We start from the raw sequence: 26,449 nt of genomic DNA, 5'->3' as shown, positions 1-26,449 counted from the left end.
GAACACAGGAGGACAGGGTCACACAGTGCCTAGATGCACTCTCAGCTGAATGTGAAGAAGGTTCTACATTAGCGCTGCCAGAGACAACTCCATCCATTCTTTGAGCCTGAAATCAAACATTGAGGTATCAAATATGCCAGCAGAGTTCACAGAACTGCTGATGCTTCAGCTGGAGCTTATTTTTCAGTGGGAGATAAAAGGTGATTCTCTGTACTAGGGATCATCACAGGATAAATTCGTTGTAGCCGACTGCACTGATACAATAGCGCTGCCAACGCGTGGTGAAACTTAATCCTTCTGAAGACACACGAGCTTCTTTTAAGTTCCAAACCTTTACCATTGAAAAACATCCTACTACTGGTGTATTCAGGAGTACTTTTCTCTCAGCTGCTCTTCTCAACCTTTTCACTATTTGTATTTATTTAAATGGAGCCCTGATTTAAACCAGACCTGTAAATAACTCATTGCTCTTGGTCATCCTCTATTTAACCACTGAGATTTTTTATACTCCCAGATATAAGCCATTCTTCCTGTGATGATTCAGACAGTAGTTTTCATACATATTTGAAAACTCAGACACCATCTTGCTACAATGACAGAGTGGCATTCCACCTCCAAACGTAGCTCCAGAGGTAAATCACGCGTACAAGAAAACATACAAGAAAATCAAAACATCTTATGAAGGAACAGGAATACTACAAAGAAAATAATCTAGATCTCTAAAAGCAATACCTCCACACAGCTTACCTTTAAAACTCTACTCTGTAAGCAGTCAAAGTTTTCTTTTAAAAGTTAAAGGTGTACAGAGAATTTAAAAAAAACAACTGAGAGGATTTTTTCTCTTTTTTATGGTCTTAATGTAGAGCATGCTTGGATCATGCTTCTTCACATTAGAAATTCAGATCTTGTCTGTCCTGGGAGGATGAATGGTGACTGGGGAGCTGGAGTGAAATGACCACATTATCACAAGGGAAAAAAATGTGAAAACTGAGTAACTTAGTGCAGAGCTACTCTTTGTTGAGCTTTGCATTGGTTTGCTTTATTAACCAGTGTTCATCTTGTTCAGCCAATAAATAAAAACAAGTCAGATGACAGATTTGCCTCTTTGTCTCAATACCCCTTACAGTCAAAGTGCAGAATATGGAAATGAACTTGCTTTAACACACATTGGTCTTCCCTACGTGCATTTGGGTGCAAACAGCCTAAACATGTTACAGCCTTCAATATTAAAAAAAAAAAAAAAAAAGCAGTGAAAATATGAAAAAGAAATGAGTATCATAAAACAAAAAACTTGTCTCCAAGTTTCCTTTATGCATCACAGGGCAACAGAAATCACAGACCCTGTGTGAAAAAAAAGAGAAAAAAAAAATCACTTTTTTTTCTGCTGGCTCTTTCTCAAGTCTCCTCTCACATTTGAGGTACAATCCTCCTGTAAAGAGGATTTTTTGACTGAGTGTCTTGAAAGAGGCCTCTCATTTACCTATTATTCAATACTGATTTAAATTACTAGGTTTCTTAAGTTTCTGACCTCCTGTATTTTATGATGTATTTAAAACACTTTGACTCTTTTGAACCATTTAATTAACTAGATAATAACTGCACATTTGTCCTACTTGCCATTCACCAAAGTTAAGTTTCAACATTACTTCTGAAACTATCCTGCACGCCTGTCATTCACCAGCTTTTATTTCAAATTACAGAGGGCAAAACATCGTCCTTGATTATTCCTATGATACTGAGGACACCAACACACGGCATTGGAAAAACTGAGACAGGAATTTGCCATTTTTTAAGTCTGTGGATAGTGTTTCATAGCTGGAAGAAGAAATCAGATTCTCAAATTATATAAATTGCTATCACTGGCTTACAGGGAACTGCAGATCTTTAGGTCAGATGAAAATCTTGTGCACAAACCATGGCTGCCCAAAGAAACCACTCAGAAACAATCTCTGTGTCTTCTGCACCCAAATACCACATAGGGAACAGATCACAGTAGTGAGGAAACAAAGATCTCTGAGCTGTATAAAAAACAAAAAAAAACCCTCTGTATTAAGCCCAACATTACACTGTTATTTTGGTTACAAGATTTATGGCACAGTTGCTACCCAACTAAGGCAACTCACAAGTGCTGCATCTACTTGGCAATTTTGCCGCATCAATAAAATGGAGTCTCCGTTAGAATCAGACGCTTAATTTTCAGGATCAAGGAATCCATGTCATAACAGTGTTAAAAGTGTTAAAACACTTTCATGTGATTAATGGATTCACCCCAGTTGTGCTAGAAATGGCCTTTAGGTCTGCATTATAAATACCCCATTTTCTGGTAGTATTTTAAAAAATTTAAAAAATAACTGTGTGCTGGACACAGCAGTGCCCATAACACAAACCTTTATTTGGAGAACATGACTGCCTTTCTGAGACTGACCTGAGCAGGATCCTGGTGTAGGAGCACCAACATGGGTTGAAAAATGCTTGTGTGGTTGGGGTTTTAAGAGAAATTTAGGGTTTCTATGGAAGGCACACAATACAGGTGCTGCTGCCTTGTGAATTGATGTGACAGAGGAACTAAGGGACTAACAGAGGGATTAGTTTCTTTTTAACCACTTTGCTGATAAAAATGCCTAAATAATCAACCTTGGTACTGTCTCAGACACTATGGCTCAATTCTTTTGAACTATCTCAACAGTCCATGCATTTGAGGAGTTTCTCCCATGACCATGAGTCCCTAATGAGGGGGGGGGGGAGGAAAAATAAAGCATAAGGCTCTCAAAAATTCAGTTTTTGGCTTAGACTGACTGCTCCAGAAATAGGTCCCACTTGAAATATGAAAATCTTGATGATTAATAAATAAAACAACTGAGCACACTGGGCTCCTACAAGCTCAAGAGTGTGTGCACACATAGGCATGCATGAGCACACACGTGTAAAGGAACTTCTGCTCAATCCTTCGTAGGAAACCAGCAGATGACAAATACTTGTAATCTATTTAGAAATGTGGTTTCATAGCTCAGTCCTCTGGGGCTTGAGAACTATGCTCATCACGTCTCTGGGGCATTACACAGTAATCTCTGAAAAACTGCATGCTAGATTAGCTCTGAGGGTATTTCTGGTGATTAAAGGCACTGAGGATCTTCACATTTACGTGGCTTGATGAAGACCAGCACCTCCAGGTCAGAGACCCAGCACCCTGGAAGGGGTCGGGAACTTCAGAAAGCAGACAGCAGCAGTGTAAATCTGCCAAAATATCTCAAAGGTAGAGAAACCCACAACCATCTCTTTTCCAGAGGCACATTCAAACAGCTCTGTTGGTTCCATCACAAGGCAAGTTCTTACTTCCTACGTCTCAGCTTTACACTGCTGCCTCATGCTGTATTTGTAGCACACGCTACCATTAATAGTGGCAGTATGTAGGCAGCTCTGAGGACACATCCCCATCGACATCCACAGTCCCAGAGCCTTCAATTTCACTCAGTTCCTCATTTATCCCCTCCCTCAGCCAGAAGAACTCCGTATGACCTGCAGCATCTCTGCATCCTCACTGCTGCTGTGTTGTAAAGGTGGTGACTAAAGAGAGGTCACCACACAAACTCTGGCAGAGGAACAGCTGACCAGGAGGTAGATGCCAGAGATGTCACAGTGCTTTTATGGTTTCTCCAAGTAATGCTATAAAATGCACAGGATTACACAGTTCAAGTGTATTAAACTAAAGGAACTGCTCCCTGCTGAAAAGTCCTGATAAATAATGTAACTTAGAATCATCCAGTGGTCTGGATTGGAAGGGACATTAAAGCTCAGCTCATTCCACCATTAGAATTCCTTCTTAAAATCTAATCTAAATCTGCCTCCCTTATCTTAAGGCCATTCCCCCTCCTAGGCATAATGGAGGCATAATTGTTGCACCATCACACCACAGAAAAGTGACAATTCTATGTTGCTTGTAAAAGCTGCCATGACTATTATTCTAAAAGCTGTGCAGTTTTACTATGAGACCATATCAATTAGAAGTAGAATACATCAACTCTGCCTTCTAACCAGTGCAATAATCCACCCCAGGGGAGTTTACTATATGTTAAATAGTAGATTTACTCAATATTCTACAAATAGACACCAAAAACTTCAGAAAAATAATGCTGTTCATCCTGTTTCTACTGATGTTTCTTCTGTCACATGCCACAGAAATATTTTGACAAATACAAGAATATTTTATAAGGATGAATAAAAGCAATGAACTACAAAACATTCTTGTTTATGAGAACATCAACATATTATCCTCATTCTTTTGAACAAGAAAAAGCCACAGATCTGTCAGGTTAAGAACATTATCTTCACATTGACAGGAAAATAGATGTAGATGATTGAAAATTTATTCCTCCTATATTAAGAAATAAACCTCAGCACAGCAAAGTTCCTACAGAATAAAAAAAAAAAAACCTCAATGGCTATGAGAAGACAGGCAAAGAAGAGAAGACTGATGATACAGCTGCCTACTGCCCCAAAAATGAGTGAGCACCTAAAAGCCTTCACGATTTATTATGCACATAGCTGGAGCTCTGAGAAAGCACAGAGATGTTACCTCCAGCCTGTCTCATTAATAGGTTAAATTCTGTTGTTAAAATTGTTTATGTGTTTCACCTCTTTCCAGCCAGCTGAACAATGCCCTGTTAGAGCACAGAATGAGAACTGCATGGTTTTGAGTCTAGGACAATCCTTGGCGAGCACATTTAAACTTAACATGAACCTGGGTGCAATTTAAAAGCCAGAGGATAAGGTGACAATAGAAAGGTTGTTATGGGAAGCACAGGAACAGCACTGCTGAGAGAGGATACAACCCCACCTTCCCACTTAAGAATCAGATACAAAAGAACCATCCAAACTAACACGGGAAGAGCTGTGACAGCAACCACTTCACATCACATTCCGTGGGCAGATGACACAAACCCCACACATGCAAAACACTAAAATACACAGGCAAGTTCAGTGAGATCAAACTCTTTTTATTCCACACTCTTCAAAGCCATTCTAACATTATTCTGAGCATTACACCATTCATGGTAACAGTGGTGATTGTGGTTTTTTGCCACTGGAAGCTCCTGAAGAGGAAGTTCACAGGCCATTTATCAGCAACATGCCCTAATGCTACCTACATATAAATATATATATATATAAATACACATATATGTGAGTGCATATATAATATATATAATGTGTATATATATGTATAGGTATGTGTATATATATGTACAGATATGTGTATATACATATTTCACTCCATCTTTCTGTACACACTGATATTCAAAGGTAAAAACTGAAAATAAATTGAGAGTGTTACACTGAATACCAGATTTCTACACCTGGATTTGATTCCTGACCATCAGTGGTTGTACATGGAAAATCAAGTTTAATTATCAGTGTATAGTCATATCAGTGACATTATCACTGAAATTATGGATACTGATTTTCAGAAATAAAATAATTTACTGGCAGATCTTCAGGCACCAAAGAAATCCGAATTTAACCAATGCACTGATTAACATTTCCAGCACAATAATTATGTACATGGGCCTGTATTAAGATCTGCCTGCAGATTCCCAGGTATCTCCATATGCTGAATTTTCATTTAAAATATTTCCAATATTCTCCTTTCTAGCAACTTTGCTCACCCTTTAGGTATTGCCCAGTCTCAGTTAACTTCAGCAGAGTCAGGACCAGTGCTCCCATGTTCCCATGTGCAATGATTCCTGACATTTTAACTGATATTTACATCTGTATTAACTTTATACATTTAGAAATAAAGTGCAGCTCCTCACCCCTCATATAGCCATCTAGACATATAAAAAGAATTGCAGAGCTATATTTATGGGTACACACTAAGTCTTAATAACTAAAATAACTAATTGTTCCCAATAATTTCCTCTGGCATGCAGCAGTAGTACTTCTTGCAATCCACTTTATTCATTTGCAGTAATTCATCCCATTCAGAAGACCGGAATTTAAAAATATTTAAACAAGGTTGAGGATAACAACTAAAAGGTGCCCACAAGAGACATATTTAAATGCTTGCTAAATATATTTACCAAAGTCAACAGCAAAGTTTTATTTGGCAATTCTGCATTTTAAAGCTATTGTCTCAATTAGGCCAAAAAGGAGGATACTGCTTATGACTGCAAGTCTCTGCCTGCATTCATTTATTGTTCAGTTCACAGTCTCTGAATACAACACAATCCTCCAACGGAGTCAGCTTTCATAATTCAGCAGTACAAAGTCTGCAAACACATGTAACCTAGATCCATATTTCACAGTGACAGCATATGATAGCAGAATGTGAAGTATTAATGCTAGTGTCACTACAGTCCTACACTCTACTGCACTTTAAGAGAAAGCAGCTGCTGAGATGAAATGTGTGCCAACTGTCTGAAGACAGAAACATAAGAAACATTCCTTCTGTTACAAAGGGAGAGACACACACAAACAGACTTTCTTTTAGACTCAACAAGCACAAAGTTTCTTACTTTTGCCTTTTACGTTTTTATTTCAGAAGCGCTCGCGCGCTGCGGCAGAGACGTGCCTGGGTGGGAGTCCCAGCCTGGGCTCAGAGCAGCTCCTGAGGCACAGCAGGCTTGGGTGAGGGTGATGCATCTGTACAGGGAACTGCTGGAATGGTGACACCAATCTGGCACGATTCTCCAGAATCACTTACAGAACCATTTAGGTCGGAAAAGTCCTCTACAATCATCGAGTCCAACCATTCTCCCAGCAATGCCAAAGCCACCCATGTCCCCACATGGCTTTTAAATCCCGCTAGGGATGAGGATTCCACCACTGTCCCGGGCAGCCTGTGCCAGGGCCGGATAGCCTCTTTGGTGAAGAAATTTTCCCTAATATCCAACCTAAACCTTTCCTGATGCAACTTGATTGTGTTCCCACTCATCCTGTCACTTATTACCCGAGAGAAGAGCAGAACCCCTGCCTGGCTTCACCCTCCTGTCAGGGAGTTGTAGAGAGTGATAAAGTCTCCCCTGAGCCTCCTTTCCTCCAGCAGCTCCCTCAGCCACTCCTCATATACCGAAAAAACCCCAATTCCCACCAAATTCCTGATGAGATATGAGATATAAACATCCAGAGTGATGGTTAGAGATGCTTTAGGACCTCCCAGGAATGCTACAGCAGCTTTCCAATAACCAAAGCAGTGAAAGAGTCTCCTGCCTGCAAACATCTTTGTCCTCACCCATCCTTGTGTTGTGCACCTGCTACTGAGAGCTTTCTTAATTGGACTAAGGGACATGCTACAGAATTGTAAATTGGATTTATAAGGTGTGTTTTTTAAATCTATTCTCTACATAGAGAGCAGTAGAGAGCTTGCTCTCCTTGATTTGTGTCTAGTCCTGGAGCAACACCACCAAATGATCTCCCACACAGTGTATCACCACCTTTTACACCCAGCGCTGCAATGAGAGTGTGACATAATCTGAAACGTTCGGCCGTAATTCACTTAAAAACTACTACAACCTCATTGACCTCCTTATCAAACAATTTATTGTGCATTTACAGACTGGACAATGAAATAGAAGAGGTAAGGTATTAATGGTGACACTATTTGGCAAGCTCATAGCACAGTTCATTCAAAAGGCAATTTTAAAATTGAATGAAGAGGTTTGACTAGGCAATAAAAACAGCCACAACGCCAGTGAACAGTACTTAGGAGGAAAGCCTCTAATTATCCTATTTATAAATCAACAGCAATTTTACTGATGACTTCTTCTCAAACTTGATTAAAATAACTTCAAAAAATTAAAAAATAATCAGATCATATTTATTTTATTAAATTATGATTTTAAAGTGTTATTGATTCCCTTCATAAATGAAAATGATAAAAACTTGAGGACAAGAATGAGACAACATTTTTTAAGAGAAACATTTGTACAACACTCTGCAACATAATTATAGTGCTGCCCTTGGGGAAGGGGATTTTATTTTATAATGAGAATGTTTACACTGTTATGGGGTTCAATCTATCTGGGAGGGAAGGTTAAACTTCTTTCCATTAAAGACAGGCTTATAATGAAAAGCTCTGAAAGGAGAATGGAGTCTAATATAGTAGATGTAATGGCCTATTAAATGATTCACACACACAAAATGAATCAAATTCATTGTATCTTACTGCTCTTTTATGACAAAATTGTTGAAAAAATAAAACTATTGTCAAGATAATTGCATATTACATATACTGTATTACTGTAACTACTATTCTTATTGGGTGACCCAGAGTCTACATTTTAGGGACGTTAATAGGACATTACATTTTAAATACTTTATAGTATTGGAATGTTGCACAGAAATCCCACTTTCACTCTGAAGGCAAAAATCAATTCAGACTTTAAGTCATGCTGCAATTCTGCATCATTCTTTTTCAATTAAGTTTTTGCATACATTCTTTATGATGTCATTTCTACATTCCTGCAACAGATGTTTGTTTATATCCCAATTTACCCAAATGCTGCTGTACTAGTCCCTGAACATAACCTCTACACCCAGCTTGTGTTTCTAGAAACACAGTACAAGAAATGTGTCCTTAAACTTGTCCCCTCAATCTACTGCTAAAATTCACCATCTCTGATCATTACACAGTAATGGACATTGCTCTCACAGGAGCTTGAATGCATCAAAAATACCAGAAGAAATTAAATAAAAGTCATGGTACACCACTAAAAAAAAAATAATTATATACAAGCACATCAAAAAGTAGGAAACATTTGGGATTTGCATGAAGGACTGAAAATTTTACATGAGATGTATAATACAATATTTTGGCCTACTACTAAGAGCTGTGCAATAATAATGACTGTTCATCAAGGAGCTGGTCTTGCAAACACATAGGCAGACTGACAAAATCTACATGATTGCAGCCAGTCACCCACAGAACTGTCCATATGTGCTCAAGCACACTTATATTAAACATCAGAAACCTGGGGTTATTATCTTTCTGTTAATAAATGCTTCTAAAATACTGGCTGCATTATTTTCACCTGTTGGAAAGTACCAGGATGTACCTGGTATTATCACAATGCAAGTGAAAGCACAAATAATATAGGACTGAGAATATTTTGGGCACTTTTACCCAGTAAATAAAAACACAATCAGCAGGGTCAGAGTGATTGCTGTTCCAGACTAATGGACAAAACTTGAGATACCATAGACAGTAAAAACTTCAAATTTCCAAAGTTTATAGAAGACTTTGCAGGTATTCCAAGACCTTTAAAATACCTCAGAATCTCAAATAATTTCAACTGAGTTGAATAAAAAATAAGCCATAAATTCTAAAGTCACCTAATGGTATTTAGATTTCTCATGGGAGGACGACCCTGCAGAAGTAGATCCTTATATTTTAATGAATAAAGGCCTTAAGCATAAAGTATCAAATGCTTAAGTTAAGCATTTGAAGGCTCACAGTCTCTTCTGAGCTTTTTTCCAATTTTAAGAATATTTCAACATGTTATTATTTATGATATGATGGGGAAGTTTAATTGCTTCTATCCAGCTTCATTGGAGAACCTACTGAGTGGGGGTTAAAAGCCCAACAAATCTCATCTACACCTGGCTATGGAAACTGGCACATTTTAAACACTTCTTAGGCTAACCAAATTCTATGAATTTTTTTAATATAACTTAAAGCCAGTCCAACATTTGAACTTATTTCACAGCACAAGACCATTTTTTAAAGCTTTTAACATAAAAAATTGAGGCAAGAAAAAAAAGAATTCAAAACTATTTTAATTACAGGAAGCTAGATGAAGATTTTCAATTTTGTGTTCCTATTACTAGAATTCAAAGTAAAATAAATAATCCAGATTTTACAATCTGAAGTGAGATTATTTCTCCTGCATTGCACATCCTTCTCCAGAAGGCAAGTCCCAGTTCCTAAGCACCAGTCAAATGCTATTAAACATAATTGCAATAAAGCAAATTAATCATTCACATCTCAAGGAAGCCAGCATAAGAATGTAAGAAACTAAATCAGAGTATTTTCAGAAAGAAAAGTGGTGGAATAAATAGCAATTGAGCAACCTGGTCCAGTGGCAGGTGTCCCTGCCCATGGCAGGGGGGTGGAATGAGATGATCTTTAAGCGCCTTTCAACCCGAAGCATTCTGTGAGTCTATGAACTCCTCCAGCTTATAAAAGAAAGATATCTTGAAGAGAACAAAGTCCTACCCCTGAACAAGATTCTTTCCTATTAAAATTAAACAAAGTAACCACCCACACCTATGTGACGCATGAAGAGATGGAGAAATTGCCAACGTAGAAGGTGGCAAAACATGAATAAAAAATGGCACAGGTTGTTGAGGCCAAAATTCATCTCTTTTCCAAAGGCTCAGTTGGGACTGGAGTGGGAAATCTGAAAGGCAGCTCAATAGACAGGCAATATGAAATAGATAAATCAGCCCATTAAATAACTGGACTCCTAATTTACCATGGAGGAGCCATTCCAAGACAGTGTTAGTGGTGATCAATGTCAGACAAGGTAGATTGGCTTGGAAGGACACTCCAAACAGTTTCATATTGCAAGACTACAGGCCTCACCTAGTCTTCTTGGAGAGAAATAATGCCAATAATACACATTATTCAGCAGATACTTTTCAACTGAGGAATTCAGGGCTGTGTGTATGTGGGATGAACACTCATTCAACAACCTCTAGCAGAGAAGGTTCATCAAATCGGCCACTTATTTTCTCCTTCTCCTCATATCTGCTTCCAGAACCTTCCTTCTCTATTACAGCTACATTAGTCCAACTTCAGGCATCCATATTACTGCACTGGAATAATGCTGACACACCAAACTTGTTTATTGGCAGCTCACAGCTATGCAGGAGGATGAGCTGCACATCCTCCCAAGTCATTGTGTTTGAGTATCTCCACTTCCTCAAAAACTGCTCTGTGGATACTTTGATTTTCTACATGAACAGGAATATCATGGCAATTCAAAAAAGGTTAAAAGAGAGAAAAGTAAATACCATAACTTGGACCTCTGAAGAGACTGAGTCAACTCTGAAGTGTTCAAGTCAAATTTCATATATCCAAACAAAGCATCTTCATCATTGTGAGGCATCCCCCTAGTTAGCATTCACTTTAGGAATTCCAAGTTAACAAATGCTTTCCATTTTTTCCTCAAGGAAAATCCATTTGTTTTCTTTATAGTAGGTCTTTTAAAAGGGAGTCATAACTGATGGATTACAACATGTTCCTACCTTTTCAATCTGAATTTCATAAGAATAAAATAAACCACAAATGAAAGTGCTTGTACCAGGCACGTTGAACCTTTCTTCTTCTATTAGCATATCAGTCTGCAATCATAACTAGATCAATAGCAAAGATATCTGCTTAAAAGAGCACCATGCTTTCTTTTGTCAGAAATTCATTACTTTTTATTAGGGTCATTGCTTGAAAACTTCAAAACACCATATGGACCTAATTGTGGTTTATTTTGGCAAAAAGGAAGACACTGTAGAACAATTGAGGCATTACATTCTACAATTCCATTACTTTCATCCCTCTCCGTTTTATTACTGTGTCATTAAAGGCAACTTGAGTGAGCGAAGAATTATAGTGTCATGTGTACGGGCTAGTAGATTAATAACAAAACACACTCAAGTTTAAAGGTATCTAACAGCTGTTTTCATTATTTTGTGTAAATACGCTTGAAGCATATCTATCTGATTAGTGGATAGAGTGCTCTTCTCTGTCACATGCCATGGGCACTGCTATGTGCAAGTAATCAAAGTGCTCAGAAAATGAGTTTACATTGTTCACTGCTGAAATACACAAATGTCAGAAAGTGACTGCGCATCAAAGCTTAGGCAAATCAGCTGCTGCAAACAAACAGACTCCAATGCACATCGCAGCTTTAAACATTCCTCTGCAGCACAATGAGTGAACAGGACTTATTGCCAGCCCAAATGAAGTGATGCTCGTGGAATAATAAGTCGCCAACATATAGATGTGCTGGCAAGTCCAGCACTGGGTACCACAGAAAAGACCTCAGCTGTTTCCAGAACCAGAGATACAATGGTTTATTGCCATAAATATGTCCTGATATCAGGCAACTTTAAGTATCTCACACAAGGTCTCACTAGAGAACAAAAAAAAAAAAAATTTTTACCTTTTAATATTTCTAAGTATTTTTTTAAATTTTTCATCGTGACTCTTTTAACAGAAACCCTGTCAGCTGATCCCTCCATTTATTGGCAGCAAAAAGACAACAGTTTAGGCACACAAAAAGGGTCAAATCATCTCTTTTCCATATATAGTCACATCACTCAAGATAGATAATTCAAACTCAGATGGCAGATAACACAAGTGAACTCTGAATCCAAGAGACATGCGATGAAGTTTGAGGAAGGACAGATAAAATTTCAGTCACTGAAAGGAATTACTGCATAAAAAGCTCTTCTTTCTGCCCTCCATTTGCTTCTAGCACAGACTGAGGCAGTTTTAGTATTAAAACTGCTCTACACAAGGATGAAAGTGAAAGAGCCCTACAGACTCATCAAAATAAGAAAGTTAAAATAAACTCATTCTGACTCCAATGAAGTCAATGGAATAATTTTATCCAAATGCTTCAGTGAGCAAAAGTAAACTGAGGCAAGACAGAGAAGGATGCTTAGAGAGCCACAAGACTCAAACATTTTTCCTCACAATGGTTTTTACTGAGGCACATCTCACCTAATGCTTTCCCAAATTCCTGTGGTTGTCAACCCTTTGGCACCACTTCTACTTGTCTTCTGAGGGATGCCCAGGCTTCCAAAAAACAACATCATGAACTTGTTGACATTCCATCCCATGAAGAGTTCTAGACCAGGCTGGATGGCACTTGGAGCAACCTGGTCTAGAGGAAGATGTCCCTGCCCATGGAAGGAGGTTGGAACCAGATGGTCTTTAAGACCTCTGTCAACCCAAACCATTCCAGGATTTTATGATTCTAAGAGTGATGCCTCAAAAACTCCCTCGTTGCAAAGGCAAAGAAGAGGAGGGACAAAAAGCACTGGCCGTGATGTGGTTTTCTTCAAAAGCATTAAAATGTCCAGATGAACCCAGTACAGTCAGACAAAAACATTCCCGTCACTTCTTTTCCCTTCCCACAATGGTCATTATGAATCCAACTGATAAAAATTCAGCCCATCCCAAACACAGTCAGAGGCTGGACAGACGAGCTGGATGTACCTTGCAGGACACTGCTCGTTTATGAAACACGTGATTAATGATCTACAAGATCAACACTGTGCAGAACACAGAACAGGCTGGGCTCTTGTGTCTTGTACAGATGCTGAAAACTCAGGATCTCCTTCATAGAACAGTTCAGGTCTCAAGACTGAAGTCACCAAGTGACCAACTCATCATCCTTCTTTTTTCACCTTCATTTTGAGGATATCATCATAACAAACATCTGCATGCCTGGCACTACTCCTATATTGTTTAACCAACCATTCTATGAATTTATCAAACTTGCATTTCAATAGTGTTTCAACAGTCATTTCACAATTAAATGTGTCTCTGGAAAATAAAAATCAAACCAAACAACCACCCTCCACACCCATTTTTTCACTTCCAGTCTCAGTCATTTAATAATGACCAATTTATACCTAGTGGATGATGTAAGGATTATCCTGAAACTTAAATAATTCCTCCTCTTTCATGGAATTTATCCTCTGACTGTATTTATAAAGATTAACATATATCCCCTTCTCAACCTTTATTTTGCTAGGACAAGTGAACCATACTCTTTTAATCTGCTCTCATAATACAGATTCTCCTAATCATCCTAGCAGCAATTCTCTACACCTGTTTCACAGTTTAAATTAATCTTTCTTGAGCATGGGTGACCAGAACAACATACATTTTTTTTTTCAGTGCTTTACACAGACAAATCAACCTGTACATTTAAATTATCTTTTCTATGGTGTATGAGATTCAAATATACTTTAAATATATATCTATATATATATATGGTGCGGTGCAGCTATTTAGCTACACTAAATGTCAGCACATTTGTGGCAATACCTGCACAGCCACAAAGACTGGTCTACCTTTAGCACATCAAAGTGGCCAAGAGAAGGAAGATCTGCCTGTTTCTCTATTTAACACCTGTGAGAACCATCAGCTGCAGATGGAAAATGTTTAAGAGTTCAAAGGAGAACATGGCTGTGAATAGCTTGGGGGTTTTCAAAGTCATAGAACTGAAGATGTAATCCTGTTGCAGAACATTCATGATGAGTATTCTGCCATGGAAAGGGGAACATACCTAAAACCAAATCCAACCTGGAGAAAATAAATCTGAGGCTCTTCAGCTGCTGCAGAACCAGCAGTAAGAGACCTGTGGTTCCAGACAAAAAGAGATGATAAGGAAACACAAGTGGAAAGATGAGGTTCTGGTGGTGAGACAGCACACACCACTAACATGATCTAAATTCTCTTCCAGCCCAAGGTTTTCCATGATTCTATGGAATCATTACTCCCATAGCTGGTTGGGCAGTAATGAAAATAGAGAGGATGTGGTCTGATGATGAGTCCAGTGTTGTGTGGGTGAAAGAAACACATACAGCAGGTCAGAGGTGGACAAATTCCAGCTTTCTGCAAGCTGAGCACTACTTAGAAGTCACCTTAAAGGAAAATGGCAGTATTTTATGAGGAATCCACTCTAAAATTTACCACAGATTGGATGATTCAACTTAATATCTAATTCCTTCTCCCTGTCTGTTGTTACTGCCCGTAACTTTGTTTGAAAATAATGAACTGAACATAATGGTATCTTGTTTTATGATACCCAAAACCACTCTGCAGCAGGTATTTCTCAACAGAAAATGTCCCACTACTAAAAAAGGTAATCTAATCCCAAGAGCTTTTTTCCTGCATACTTGAGGAAAAGCTGGAGCTGCTGACACAAGTCTAAAGGAAGCCACAAAGATGCTTCAGGGGCTGGAGCCCCTCTGCCATGTTATGGACAGATTGAAAAAGCTGGGAGCATTCAGCCTAGGGAAGGGATGTCTCCAGGGAGAATTTAGAGCCCCTTAAAGTGCTTAAAGGGGCTCCAAGAGAGCTGGAGAGGGACTTCGGACAAGGGACTAGAGTGATAGGACAAGGAGAATGGCTTCCCATTGACAGAGGGCAGGGATAGGTGGGATATTGGGAAGGAATTCCTCCCTGTGAGGGTGGAGAGGCCTTGGCACAGGGTGCCCAGAGATGCTGTGGCTGCCCCTGGATCCCTGGAAGTGTCCAAGGCCAGACTGGATGGGGCTTGGAGCACCCTGGGATAATGGAATGTGTCCCTGCCCACGGCAGGAATAGAACAAGATGATCTTTCAGGCTCCTTCCAACCCAAACCATTCTAAGATAAGAGGCTGGAAAAACAGTCCTGGACTTGGATCTCCCACAGTTCTTCCACAAAGCATCCCCATGACTTGGTGTTTGTAAGCCCAGGACTGATGAAGCCTCATTACCATTTAGAGATGCATCTTTTCCATAGTAAAGCAGAACAGCCTCCTACCTTAAAAGCACTTCTGGCACATTTACGTTGGGATTTTCATATTTTTAAATGTATGCTAGCTGAATTATTTAAAGGGAAGAAGAGGAGGATTATTTCATCTGGGAGTCACAACTGAGCAGGAGGAATGTCCAAAATATAAAATATTAAGTATTTGCAAATAAAAAAAAAAAAAAAAACAAAACAAAAAAAAACCCAACAAAACAACCAAAAACAAAAACCACAGAAAAAAACCCTAACTAGATTAAAACACTCCTTGAGTAACAAAGAAATTGTCTGTGATTTGGCAAAATTAAAAATCATTTAACTTCATCCCATTTGGTTATGTATAAATAAAACATCTGCATTAAGTTGTTCTTACACATTACATAAAGGTCATCTCCATAGGACTGGAGAGCTATGCTCCAAGTTTCCTCTTCAATATGTGATTTTATGTATTCCATCCTGCAATTTTGTTCTCTTACTCTCTATAATTTCTATAGAACATCTTCATATCTTCCCCACTGACACTTCCATCTGACGGTACCTCTGACTGTAACTGGAATGGGTTGTCTGCAATCTTGCACACAACAGTGCTTGAAGCAGATCCAACACACATAAAGTTTCAGTCTCACATTTAATAACAATTTGCAAGGCAATCTATTCCACCACTCTTTTAAAAGGTGCTGTTTGTTTGGGTTTTGGTGGATTTAGCTTTTTTCTCCCCAAACTAATGCTATATTCGAGAAGAAATGTGGCTTTTTCTAAAGATACTACCATTCCCCTACAACTAGGAACAGAGGTTCTTTCATCCTTTCAAAACTGATTTTGATGTTTTATATTCTTAGTGAAGAATCTCTAAAAAATTATATTTCCCTTCCTATTCTTTACATTTTCTGCAAAAATTTTTAGCACATTACCTGTTTTCTTTTATACTATATTGCAAGTACCCAGCATATTTAAACAATAAGGTTCTGTCATTGCCTCATGTAGCAACTAAGAAATAAGATGCCCGACATGACTGTCTCCCTCTCTGTTACAATCCTGTAAGCATGAAATCCCTTTAAAGGAAAAAAAAAAAATCCACCTTCACTTCCATGCAATATTCATGAATTTCATAATAAAAAAATATGAAATTGTTCAAACGTTGAAGGGCAGTATTTTGAAATGCAAAATCCAGCAGGGACAGCCTTGTGTATAAAAACCATCTTTCACACATGCAAATGATTTAAGTTCCTATGTATTGAAAGGGACCTGGACACAGCCAGACCACTCAATACCCAGAGTTAGTTTTGTGTCACCTTTTTCTACTCCTGTTAACATGGTATTCCCACCAAAAGCCCTCAGTTCCCCTTGACTGCAGGTAAAATGAGGGTATTTAGTATCTTGCAGGATTCTACCATTAAGCAACAGCTTTTTTTCCACCTTGAAAAAAAGAAAAAAAAAAAAAAACAACAAAAAAACAAACACACAGCTTTTTTTAAGTCTGCTGTGACAATTTTAACCAATTAAATTTAAATTTCACTGATTCTTATGACAACAATTTGATGCAAGCTCTGAAAGTATTTCATGTCTCAATCATCCTAAACAGGAACGATATTCAACTCAACCCCAGCACTCAAGAGAAAGACTCCGTTGTGAAAGGAGAAGAAAAACAGAATTGAGGTAGGAAGGTGAAGAAAGCCCCCCACAAGGACTTGTGTTTATGATGCTTTAAAAAAGGTAACATAAATTCATATTAAATAGATTAAAACTTCTACTAGTGTGGAAACTAAAGTTATTTTTTAAATTCAGAGTAAGTACAGCTGCATGAGTGTATTCCAGATGGAATCCCAGAAGACCGAGGAGCACCCTGCATACCAGTTGCTGATGAAGGTGTCATTTTCAACCCTTCTCCCATGACATCCTTCAACTCCAAATGCCCACATTTATTACAGCAAGGTAGGCTATTCTCTTCCCAACTTGCAGAGAAATTATTATGCACGGAAGTGCATAATAATCCAGTCCAGTCGTGACTCTACCACTGACTTCCCACATGAATATGCACGAATCAATTAAACCTCTGAATGCATCCATTTCCTCCTCGAGTAGTAATGATAATAATAATAATAGCTGCCCATTGTATAGGGCACTGCATGCAATATTTTTAATGCCTGCTAATGAAATGTGCTATTAATTATTAGGATGTGGTTTGTTTTTTGAAAGCCAAGCACCAGCACGTCTCAACTGTGTATTCAAAGTGACACAACTTGAATATTTCTGAAAAACTGCCTATGGGAAAGTATTGTGGAAAATCCTCCTTAAAAAGCAAACGGTATTTAAATCAGTATGAGAACTTGTAGCTCTCACCAGCTCTGCTGCAGAGAAATTTGCAGCTAAGGGGTTAATCAGATTAGATGGGAGTGGTTATAGGCTCAGTGCCACAGGTTTTGCCCTTTGTGGCTTCTCACATCCCAGACTTGGAAAATATGAGCTGTGATACTGAGAAAGGTAAGAAGCCAGCACAGCCCCATAGTGATAAATGAGTTTGCATCATCTGTCATTAGAACTTCCTGCCAACAGGGTCATTCCCTATTAAATTACCACTTGTCAATGTTTAAAATACTGATTGATAAATGACTGTGCCAAAACTGATAACACGACAGCTTTTATTTTCTAATATTCTTGGTTACCACATTCTGCTACTTCAAGATACAGATATAGTAGGGTTTTTTCCAAGTACTTTAGTGAAAGACAATTTAATCTAATACAAAACTAACAGGTACTGTATAATGATTGGTCCTGATATACATTACATACTATTCTTCTTGCCAAAATAAACCTACTGGTGATTTAGTGATATGGGTAGATCCAAGTTTCACATTTCATCAAATGCTAGTAATCTGTTTTATCAATATAAACTGCATTTTAATGAAAAAATTCTTTTCTTCAGTACACTTCACTTTTAATTCCCCAGAGTATGATAATTCGTTCACGCTGTAGAACAAGAATGTTTTACAAGACCTTAACTCTCCAGAGAAATTTCTCTGTAAATACAAAAAGCAAATTTTATGGGAATGTGTTGTATGCAACATGAGCAGTACCCAACATAATAAAAAAGTGGGTGGCACAGAGAATTCTGCTTAAGTATCCTTGTGAGCTATTGTGAGCCTAAACGGTTATTATGATAGCATTTAGAGGAATACCTATACGACAGATAAAAGAGAGTCAGTAAAACTATTTTTGTCCCTGAATAGATAAAAAAGAAATTACTTTTTAGCAAGTTTTGCAGAATGAATACATCCCAGCAGACTCTTCAGCCAGGCCCTTCTCTAGGAGAGCATTCTTATTCTGATGCCGCTGGAGTGGCCTGGGGATAAATATTTCGGGGATAAAACTGGCATGTTCTGCCTGGAAGACAATGCTGGGGTAACAGCTCTTCCATGATTCAGAGGGAGAATGGAACCTCCTACACCCCAGGACAGCACAGGTGAGTGTGTAGAAGAAGCACCATGTGAGAAAACACCATTGAAAATGAAGGTGTCCTTCACTGAACCACCTAAACCCTCACTGCAGGTGCAGCTCCCTGAGCTAGCACTAATCCCAGAGGGGCAGAAGGAACCACTCCACTGCAAACAGCTCCACAATGGAAAAACTCCATTTCTTGCCCTTTTTGAGCCCACACTGCACATTCCTCCCAACAGGGGCTGTGTCCCAGATCCTGAGAGCATCCCTCATGCTCGTTGTGTAACTCTCAGCGTACCAACACCAATCCTCAAACCCCGCTTGCGGCAGGTGAGGAGGAAAGACATTCTGGGGAGCAATTTCCATCACCCAGCTCCTCAGCAGCAAGCCCCAAGGTAGGAGCAGTCTATTGGCACTTTCTAATTATGCTAATGATCCATAAACTGTGGTGGCAGCGAGGCTGTGCCATCGGAGAGGGCACAGAGCACCACGGAGATGGCCGAGCCACCACCAAAGGCAGGAGTTACCCCCAGCACCAGAGTCACTGTCATTAGCACTCCACCTAAACTAATACAAGCTATTTCACTGGAAGGCTGATTAGCCAAAAACTGCTCTTCTAAGCTATCTATGGATTCCCACATGCAAGACAGTTCACTACAGCTCACACGGGTACTACTGCTGAGCAGCTTTCCCTGCAACACAGACACGTCCCCAGTGCCCATCCATAGCTCTGGGCTCCTGTGAATTCAAGTCTCTCCTTGCTCATTGACATCTGCATTTTTCCAGTTAAGTTCAGCCCTGCAAACCTGATCCAAGTGATGCAATTAATTTATTTAATTTTTCTACTTCCCCAAAGCAGGCTCCTCCACATGTGTTTCAGCAGAAGAGATACTGTCAGTGTCTTTTAAAAACTTCTGCTTTACTCTGGGACTCCCTTGACTGGCCCTAAAATACTCTCTGAATTGGCAAATTCTGCCTCTCTCACACTATAACTAAAAAAATGTAAGCCCAAATGGTAGCGAATATTAATTGTACTATAGTTTTAAGTTATAAAAGCAAATAAAGAAACAAGTCTAAAATCTTTAATTTTACTTCAAAAATGTGCAATACAAATAATACAAGCTCCACTTAGAAAACCCCAGTTTTTATTTTCTGCTGCAATCCTCATACTCTCATGTTTCTTTTATATTATTTCACCTCAGTCCAATATGAATTCTGAGCTCTTAGGAATGTTAGTTCATTCTTGCTTATAAAAACATCTTCCTTTCCTACCACAGTGTGATAACAATAAAGATATACTACAATCAGAGGAATAATAACCAAAATCTAAATTGAAATTTTCATTGGAATGAATTCCAAGGAGTACCTAATCTGACCCTGCCTTGCAAACTGCCACTGACAATGTGGGCACAGATGGGATGAGAGAATTCCTATAAAATCACAGAATCATGGAATGGTTTGGGCTGGAAGGGAGCTTAAAGATCATCTAGTTCTGCCACAGGCAGAGACACCTTCCATTAGACCAGGATAATGGTCCAGTGGATATCCAGACACCAACACAGATCTTCCAGAAGTTTCCAGAGGGCTCTACTGGCATGTAGAGAAGTACCAAAGACAACATCAGCCAAAACAGAATTTCTTCCCTGACCATCATTTTACAGCGCAAAAGTGGAAAAAGATTATATCAAAATAGACTCTATTGATCGCATAGTGAAAAAAAAATTGGATTTTATGTCACAATAGGAAAGATACTAAAATGAAGTCAATGGCCAGGTAAGTGTGAATTACAATGTATTTAACTCTGTGCTATAAACTCCCAGTCTGACACTCAGCACACATGGCAGAGCAGCCACTGCTCTCCATCCCTTGCGATACCAATGCACTGTCAAGGGACAGCCTGAACTCAGAGACGTTTTTGTCTCAAAGCTTAGGAATACTCTACTATTTATTCCCACTTCATATGCCTCGCCAGAATGGACAAAGAGCAGAATTCAAGTCAGAAATCAAGTCAGGTGTGGGTATACACAGAGCAGCCTTGGCACCACAGGATATAACATGGAATCCAGTCAGTGTCAGAACCAAAAAACAGGAGGATTAGGTCAGTAAATATCTTATTCTGTCAAATCCTCAAATCCTTTCATCTCTTCTCATTGTCAGATAAGGACCACAGTCTGCTGGGTTTGCTCTCGGAACACCAACACGGGCCCTAATGACAAACATTTATTTTTTAAAAAAATATTCTTTATAAAGAAGCATCAACAACCTCCCCTCAGAAGTAGAAAAGCCCATTAGAGGCCCATTTGAAATATTTAAATACACACTACAAATTATAGTGATGCCTCTCAGAGTATCCACAAGTGTTTCCTAGGATATCCTTCATCATTATACCTCCCCTCTTAAGTGATCATTTACTATGCTGCTTGTGCTGTTTGTGGCCATCACCTACAGTAATTACATTAAAAAGTGGATATTTTACAGGATTAACTCCTGTGACATGATCCTTCATTACACTGGTTTTGATCAAGGCTCAGATGTATTTCATTTTGCCCAACAACTGCAATATTAATCTAAAATAATCTTAAAAAGCTCCCCATCACATATGTGAGGATGATTTCTCAGATCACCTCTCTCTCTCCAATCCAAAGGTAGATTATGTTTCAGACAAGAACACACACTGAGACATTCACACGCAAAATTAAAGAGGTCGAAATAAAAAAAATAAAAGACCCACCCTGGTTATTTTGCCTTCAGAATTTTTAAATATTTTCCCAACATCTCAGCAAAATTATGCATTTTAAAAAGACTGCAGGCACTGAAATGATTGTCAGTCATGCAAATAATCACTTACTTACACTGTATGAGTTTGGTCTGGATAAAGCAAATTACCATTTGAAAATAACTTGAAAAACACTCTGGGCTAAGAGCTTGCTTTATAAATTTTAGCTTGGCCACAATTTTTCTTAACCTTTTTCTTCTCCATCTCCATTCAGTCACTATACTAGTACAATCCAAATTTTAAAAACAGCTTTGAATTGCCACAGGTGCATTCAACTTTATGTAAAACATGTAAAGAAAAAGCAAATTTTGGCTGCAGCTGAAGGTCAAAACCCAAAGAACTTCAGAGTCAGGCAGAAGCAGCCTTTTCTTCAGATTTTTTTTCTGTTGTCTTGATATTGGACTTTGTCTAAACACCTCAGATCTTATATCTAGAATTAGCTGTTGAATAAAATATATATTAGATATAATAGAGCTGACATTAATTTTTGCTTCTAGTCACTCTGCTGTGAAATTTTTACTGTCACACAGTTGTTTGTGGACATCTTAATCTTGCCCATCACTGTTGAAAGGAGGTTTCTGATATAATCCCACAATAAAAAGGGAAAGGTGTCCTGCTTTGTGCGATGGGATTTAATATGAGAGCAGGACTCTAAAAGAGCACACAGTGAGATGTGAGATCTTCCTGCTGTACCAGTGTAGGTAGCAGGCTCATGATTTTCCCCACCTAATCACCTCCTGCTTTGGACAAACGAGCGCTCTGTGTATGATGACTTCAGCCTAATTTGTCAGATCTTGTCTGACCCCATCTGCCAGGGCTGACAAGTCCAAAAGAGCTGATGTAATATATGAGACAGGGTTATCATAACTTCATCTCCAAAACTAGGTCTGGGCCACATGATTCCTAAGGTATGCTAAAACCCCGAGAGCCTCTGCAACTGGCTCCATGTCAAATATGCTGAGCACCCACAGCATTCCCTGTGCTCAAAAGCTCTGGACTCCAAGAGGGAATAGTAGATCCCCAAAGATATACACGTACTGAACCATGCTGCCATCCAGGCAGCCAAGTCCCTAAAAAACACTGGAGCATTTTAACCCACTTGTCAAAAACAAATGTTCAAAGATTTAACTTCAGACATTGATTTCTAAATGATTTGCATCAGTATTTTAGAATACAAAATTTTCCAAGACACTGAAACTCAAACCTTGCAGGTTTGAGTACATCAGCGAGCACACGACCTCAGCCCCTGCACTAAAAATTTCTCTACCTCAAACTAGCACACGTGTATATTTAGCCTTTGAAATAACTCTAAGTACAGGCTGGTCAGGGACAAAGATCCCAAGTGTGGCCAGAACTTATTATCAGATCAAAAGGCGGTCTCTTGCAAAGTCATTGCAGTGCTTCCCATCCTTATTTCAGCAAAAAACCATACCCAGCACGGTGTTGGGTTTAAGAGCATAATCAAATTGCAGAATCACACTCTATTTAGTGCTGGTCCCACTGAAGCAAAGTTCCTGTTCAGTGGGAGGAGAGTCCCTTATAACAGGAAAAACAATTGTGCCAGGTTTAATCAAAAGTGAAAAGGATCCTGTGAATGTTCCCTTAGAGCCACATAACCCACTGCTAATTTCAAGGCGGGCTCTGAAACGAGGGCAATAAAAAACGTCCTTCAGAGTAACCGAGGAGGAGCCAAGAGCAACTCCTGCTGCAGCAAATGCCAACATATCTGCAAGTCTGCTCCCTGCCACAGGAATGCTGCTGCCCACCTGGAAAGAAATTAAAAGAGGTAGGGGAGGGAGGAGAGGATAAAACAGCTCCTTGGCTGCAGGTGTATCACTGTCACTGTTCTCCAGAATTTCTGTCTCCTCCTTGACCTCCCCTGCACAAATATGCACAGAGCCGAGGTGTTGGAACCCTGCTTACTGAGAATTTTAGACTTACTGTGCTAACAAACACTGACCCCCAGGAAAACACTACATTTAACCTAAAACTGTAAAGAAAACTTCCAAAATTAAATAATAAAATAATAAAACTATAAGTGCGTAATTTAAATAAAAATGTGTATTATCACATAGTAAAAAAACCCAGAACTTAAAGTTTTTAAAAATACATTATATATATAAAACAAAATAAAAGTTTTAAACCAAAAATTGATCATTCTTCACCTTCTTCATAAAGGTAAGTAATATTATATAATTAAATAAATAAATCCACAAGTAGTTCATTAAGTTAAAAATAAAAATAATGTAAGGACTTCTTAATTAAACAATTTATCCTTAAAAAACCTTATAAAGAAAAAAATACAACTCCATTTTTAATTTATTAAAATAAAATACTATAAAACTCAAGTTTATATCATTGTAATATAAATAAAAACTAAAAGACATCTAAAGCCAAACAAAAAATAACATCTCACACATTTAATCCCAACCCTAACAAAAAAAAACCCCAACAACTCATTGCTGAGGAGCAGGCAACTCCTGGAAGGCTGAAACAAGTGGGAAATCACTAAAACAAGTGGGAAATCACTCATCCTGAACGATGCAAGTTTGCACGACAGGCACTGAGGACAGGCTCGGCTGCCTCAATAGCCTCTGATTATTGAAATACATTTATCAATTAGGGGATTTTGCATATTATCAAACTCATTCATTAACGATGCTTTAGCTGATTAGTTAGAACGTCACCATAAATACAGAGTTTTGACAGGCTGGAGGCAATTTATGACGTGGAAAATGTACTGACCTGCTCACATCAGGAAACCTGACTGGAAAATAAAGAACTTGGCATTTTGGTCTGATTATTTTTTCCAAATCCTTAGGTCTGTGGTCAGGAATCAGCTTCATAAATTTTCCAATGGACTTAAGAAAGGATTCCATATTAAAAGCAGAGTTGAACACCACAACATCAGCAACCAAACTGTAAAAAGCAGTGAAGATTAATGAACATATTGCTGGCACAAAAGGAACAGGTTTATTCTACAGGCAAAGGAAATAGGATACATGTTCTCATAAACAAGCAAAAGGTGTAAGTGGATGCTAATTAAAATCAGCCTTTTCACATGAATTAGAAGTATCAAAAGTACCTTAATCAGAAATGTCTTAATTTCTCTCTATTCACCCTTTAAAAACATGCTTAACCTTTTTGAACTAATAATAAATTACTATTATTAATCTAAAGGAGCACATCCTATTCTAGCTGTGGAGTTTTGTTCATAAAATGGTAAGAATAGTGTTACTATCATCAACTCTCAGAAGCATTATAAACAGATAAGGCCCACTGTAATCAGACTTTTGTAGAATTAAAGTTGGAAGAAAATGAAAATTCCTCAGAAATACTTTTTATTGAAGGACAACTTACCTTTGGTTAACCTACCTTCAACTGACCATGTGTGTCAGGCAGCAGGACACTGAGGAAATGGATTGTTATTTTAACCTATGCAAACGTAATCCTGATTAAGAGTATATCCTCTATACATAAAAATAAAATACATAGCATACAATATCCTTCCCCCTCAAAAACATCTGAAAAGAATTGGCATATAAATTTAATGTTTTATTTCTACTGCTGTGTTTTAAAATCAAGCAGATCAATAATTTTAAGATGGAGTTCAATGATAATACAGGTATTATTTCCCCACTCTTAGTCAGTCTGGAGAAAACAAGCAGCTATAAAAAAAACCTGAAGGATCTGGAAGTTTATCCTGGCAGTGCTGCCACAACCTGAGCTACACCAACACACAGAGCACTAACTGAGGTAAGAAATGCTTTATGGCCAGTTGGTTTTCTCAATATGTTATATATTGTAATACAGACCTACAGGTCAGAAGATACATTGAGGACATGCGTTCATAAGTCACAGGGCTGGTGAAAAGTATATTTGAGGTGAGAGGCTGTCATTCATCCTCTCTGCATCTTTCTGCTGTCTGGTCAAGAAAGAGAACTGACACTGCTCACCAAAGCAGCAGGAGTCAGCAGGAAAAGCAAAGAAACTCCAACATTAGAGAGAAATAATCCTTTTCAAGCTGGCTGCAGGAGCTGAAATGCTTTCTGGCATCTCACCCTCTTGCCCACCTATGGTTTTTAACCCCTTGGAAGCCTCAGTGTGTACAGAAGTCATCTTTTCTGCACTGATTTAGAGAAGACATGAGGCAGGAACATGACACATTTCTTTGCTGCTCTCTGACACACAGCAAAGGCTCCAACAACATCATCTCACCTTCTCTCATGCATGAACTCCTATCCACCCTAGCACCTTCCTGCAGGCTCTGCAAATCAGGGGCAAATTAGAAAGATTAACTCCTTAGAAACAAGAGAATTCTGATTTTTTAATGATCCAAACCACCAACGTAAAGGTTCAAAGTGCTCTGATTTTTTACACTCTGTGTAAAAGTGGAAAGGTACATTTTCCACATTTCTAACATATTTGGAAGATGAAAAAGATGGCACCTCTTTGCAGATGAGCATTGGAGCGTGAAGAATAATAAAGAGGACACGGCTCCAATTTTCTGTCAAATTAGGGTTTCAGCAGAACAGAAATGGGAGATAAATATTATGTAACTACATGAAGAAGATACTGGAGGCTGAAGGGGAGAGAATGGAGCATCTCTAGCCCAATTCCTGGAAGTGACCAAAGCCAGGTTGGATGGGCCTGGAGAAACCTGGTCTAATGGAAGGTGTCCCTGCCCTTGGCAGGGGGTGGAATGAGGTGGGCTTGAGAG

The 26,449-nt window shown here is 38.7% G+C and overlaps 1 protein-coding gene across 13 annotated transcripts in view; it reads right to left on the bottom strand.

The window, feature by feature from the left end:
• The window catches only part of GTDC1 (glycosyltransferase like domain containing 1), a 197,797-nt gene that overhangs the window by 85,491 nt on the left and 85,857 nt on the right, over positions 1-26,449 (bottom strand). For all 13 annotated transcript variants that reach the window (XM_041473204.1, XM_041473196.1, XM_041473192.1 and 10 more), the window contains one exon: positions 24,475-24,648. In XM_041473204.1, coding sequence (XP_041329138.1) covers positions 24,475-24,648 — 174 coding nt within the window. The remainder of the gene's footprint in view (positions 1-24,474; positions 24,649-26,449) is intronic.

Source organism: Pyrgilauda ruficollis, unplaced genomic scaffold (assembly GCF_017590135.1).
Source record: "Pyrgilauda ruficollis isolate IOZ18807 unplaced genomic scaffold, ASM1759013v1 scaffold3, whole genome shotgun sequence".
In the NCBI taxonomy this organism is placed as follows: domain Eukaryota; kingdom Metazoa; phylum Chordata; class Aves; order Passeriformes; family Passeridae; genus Pyrgilauda; species Pyrgilauda ruficollis.
Note: the sequence above shows the minus strand (reverse complement) of the source record. Positions and strands in the feature narration are given on the sequence as shown.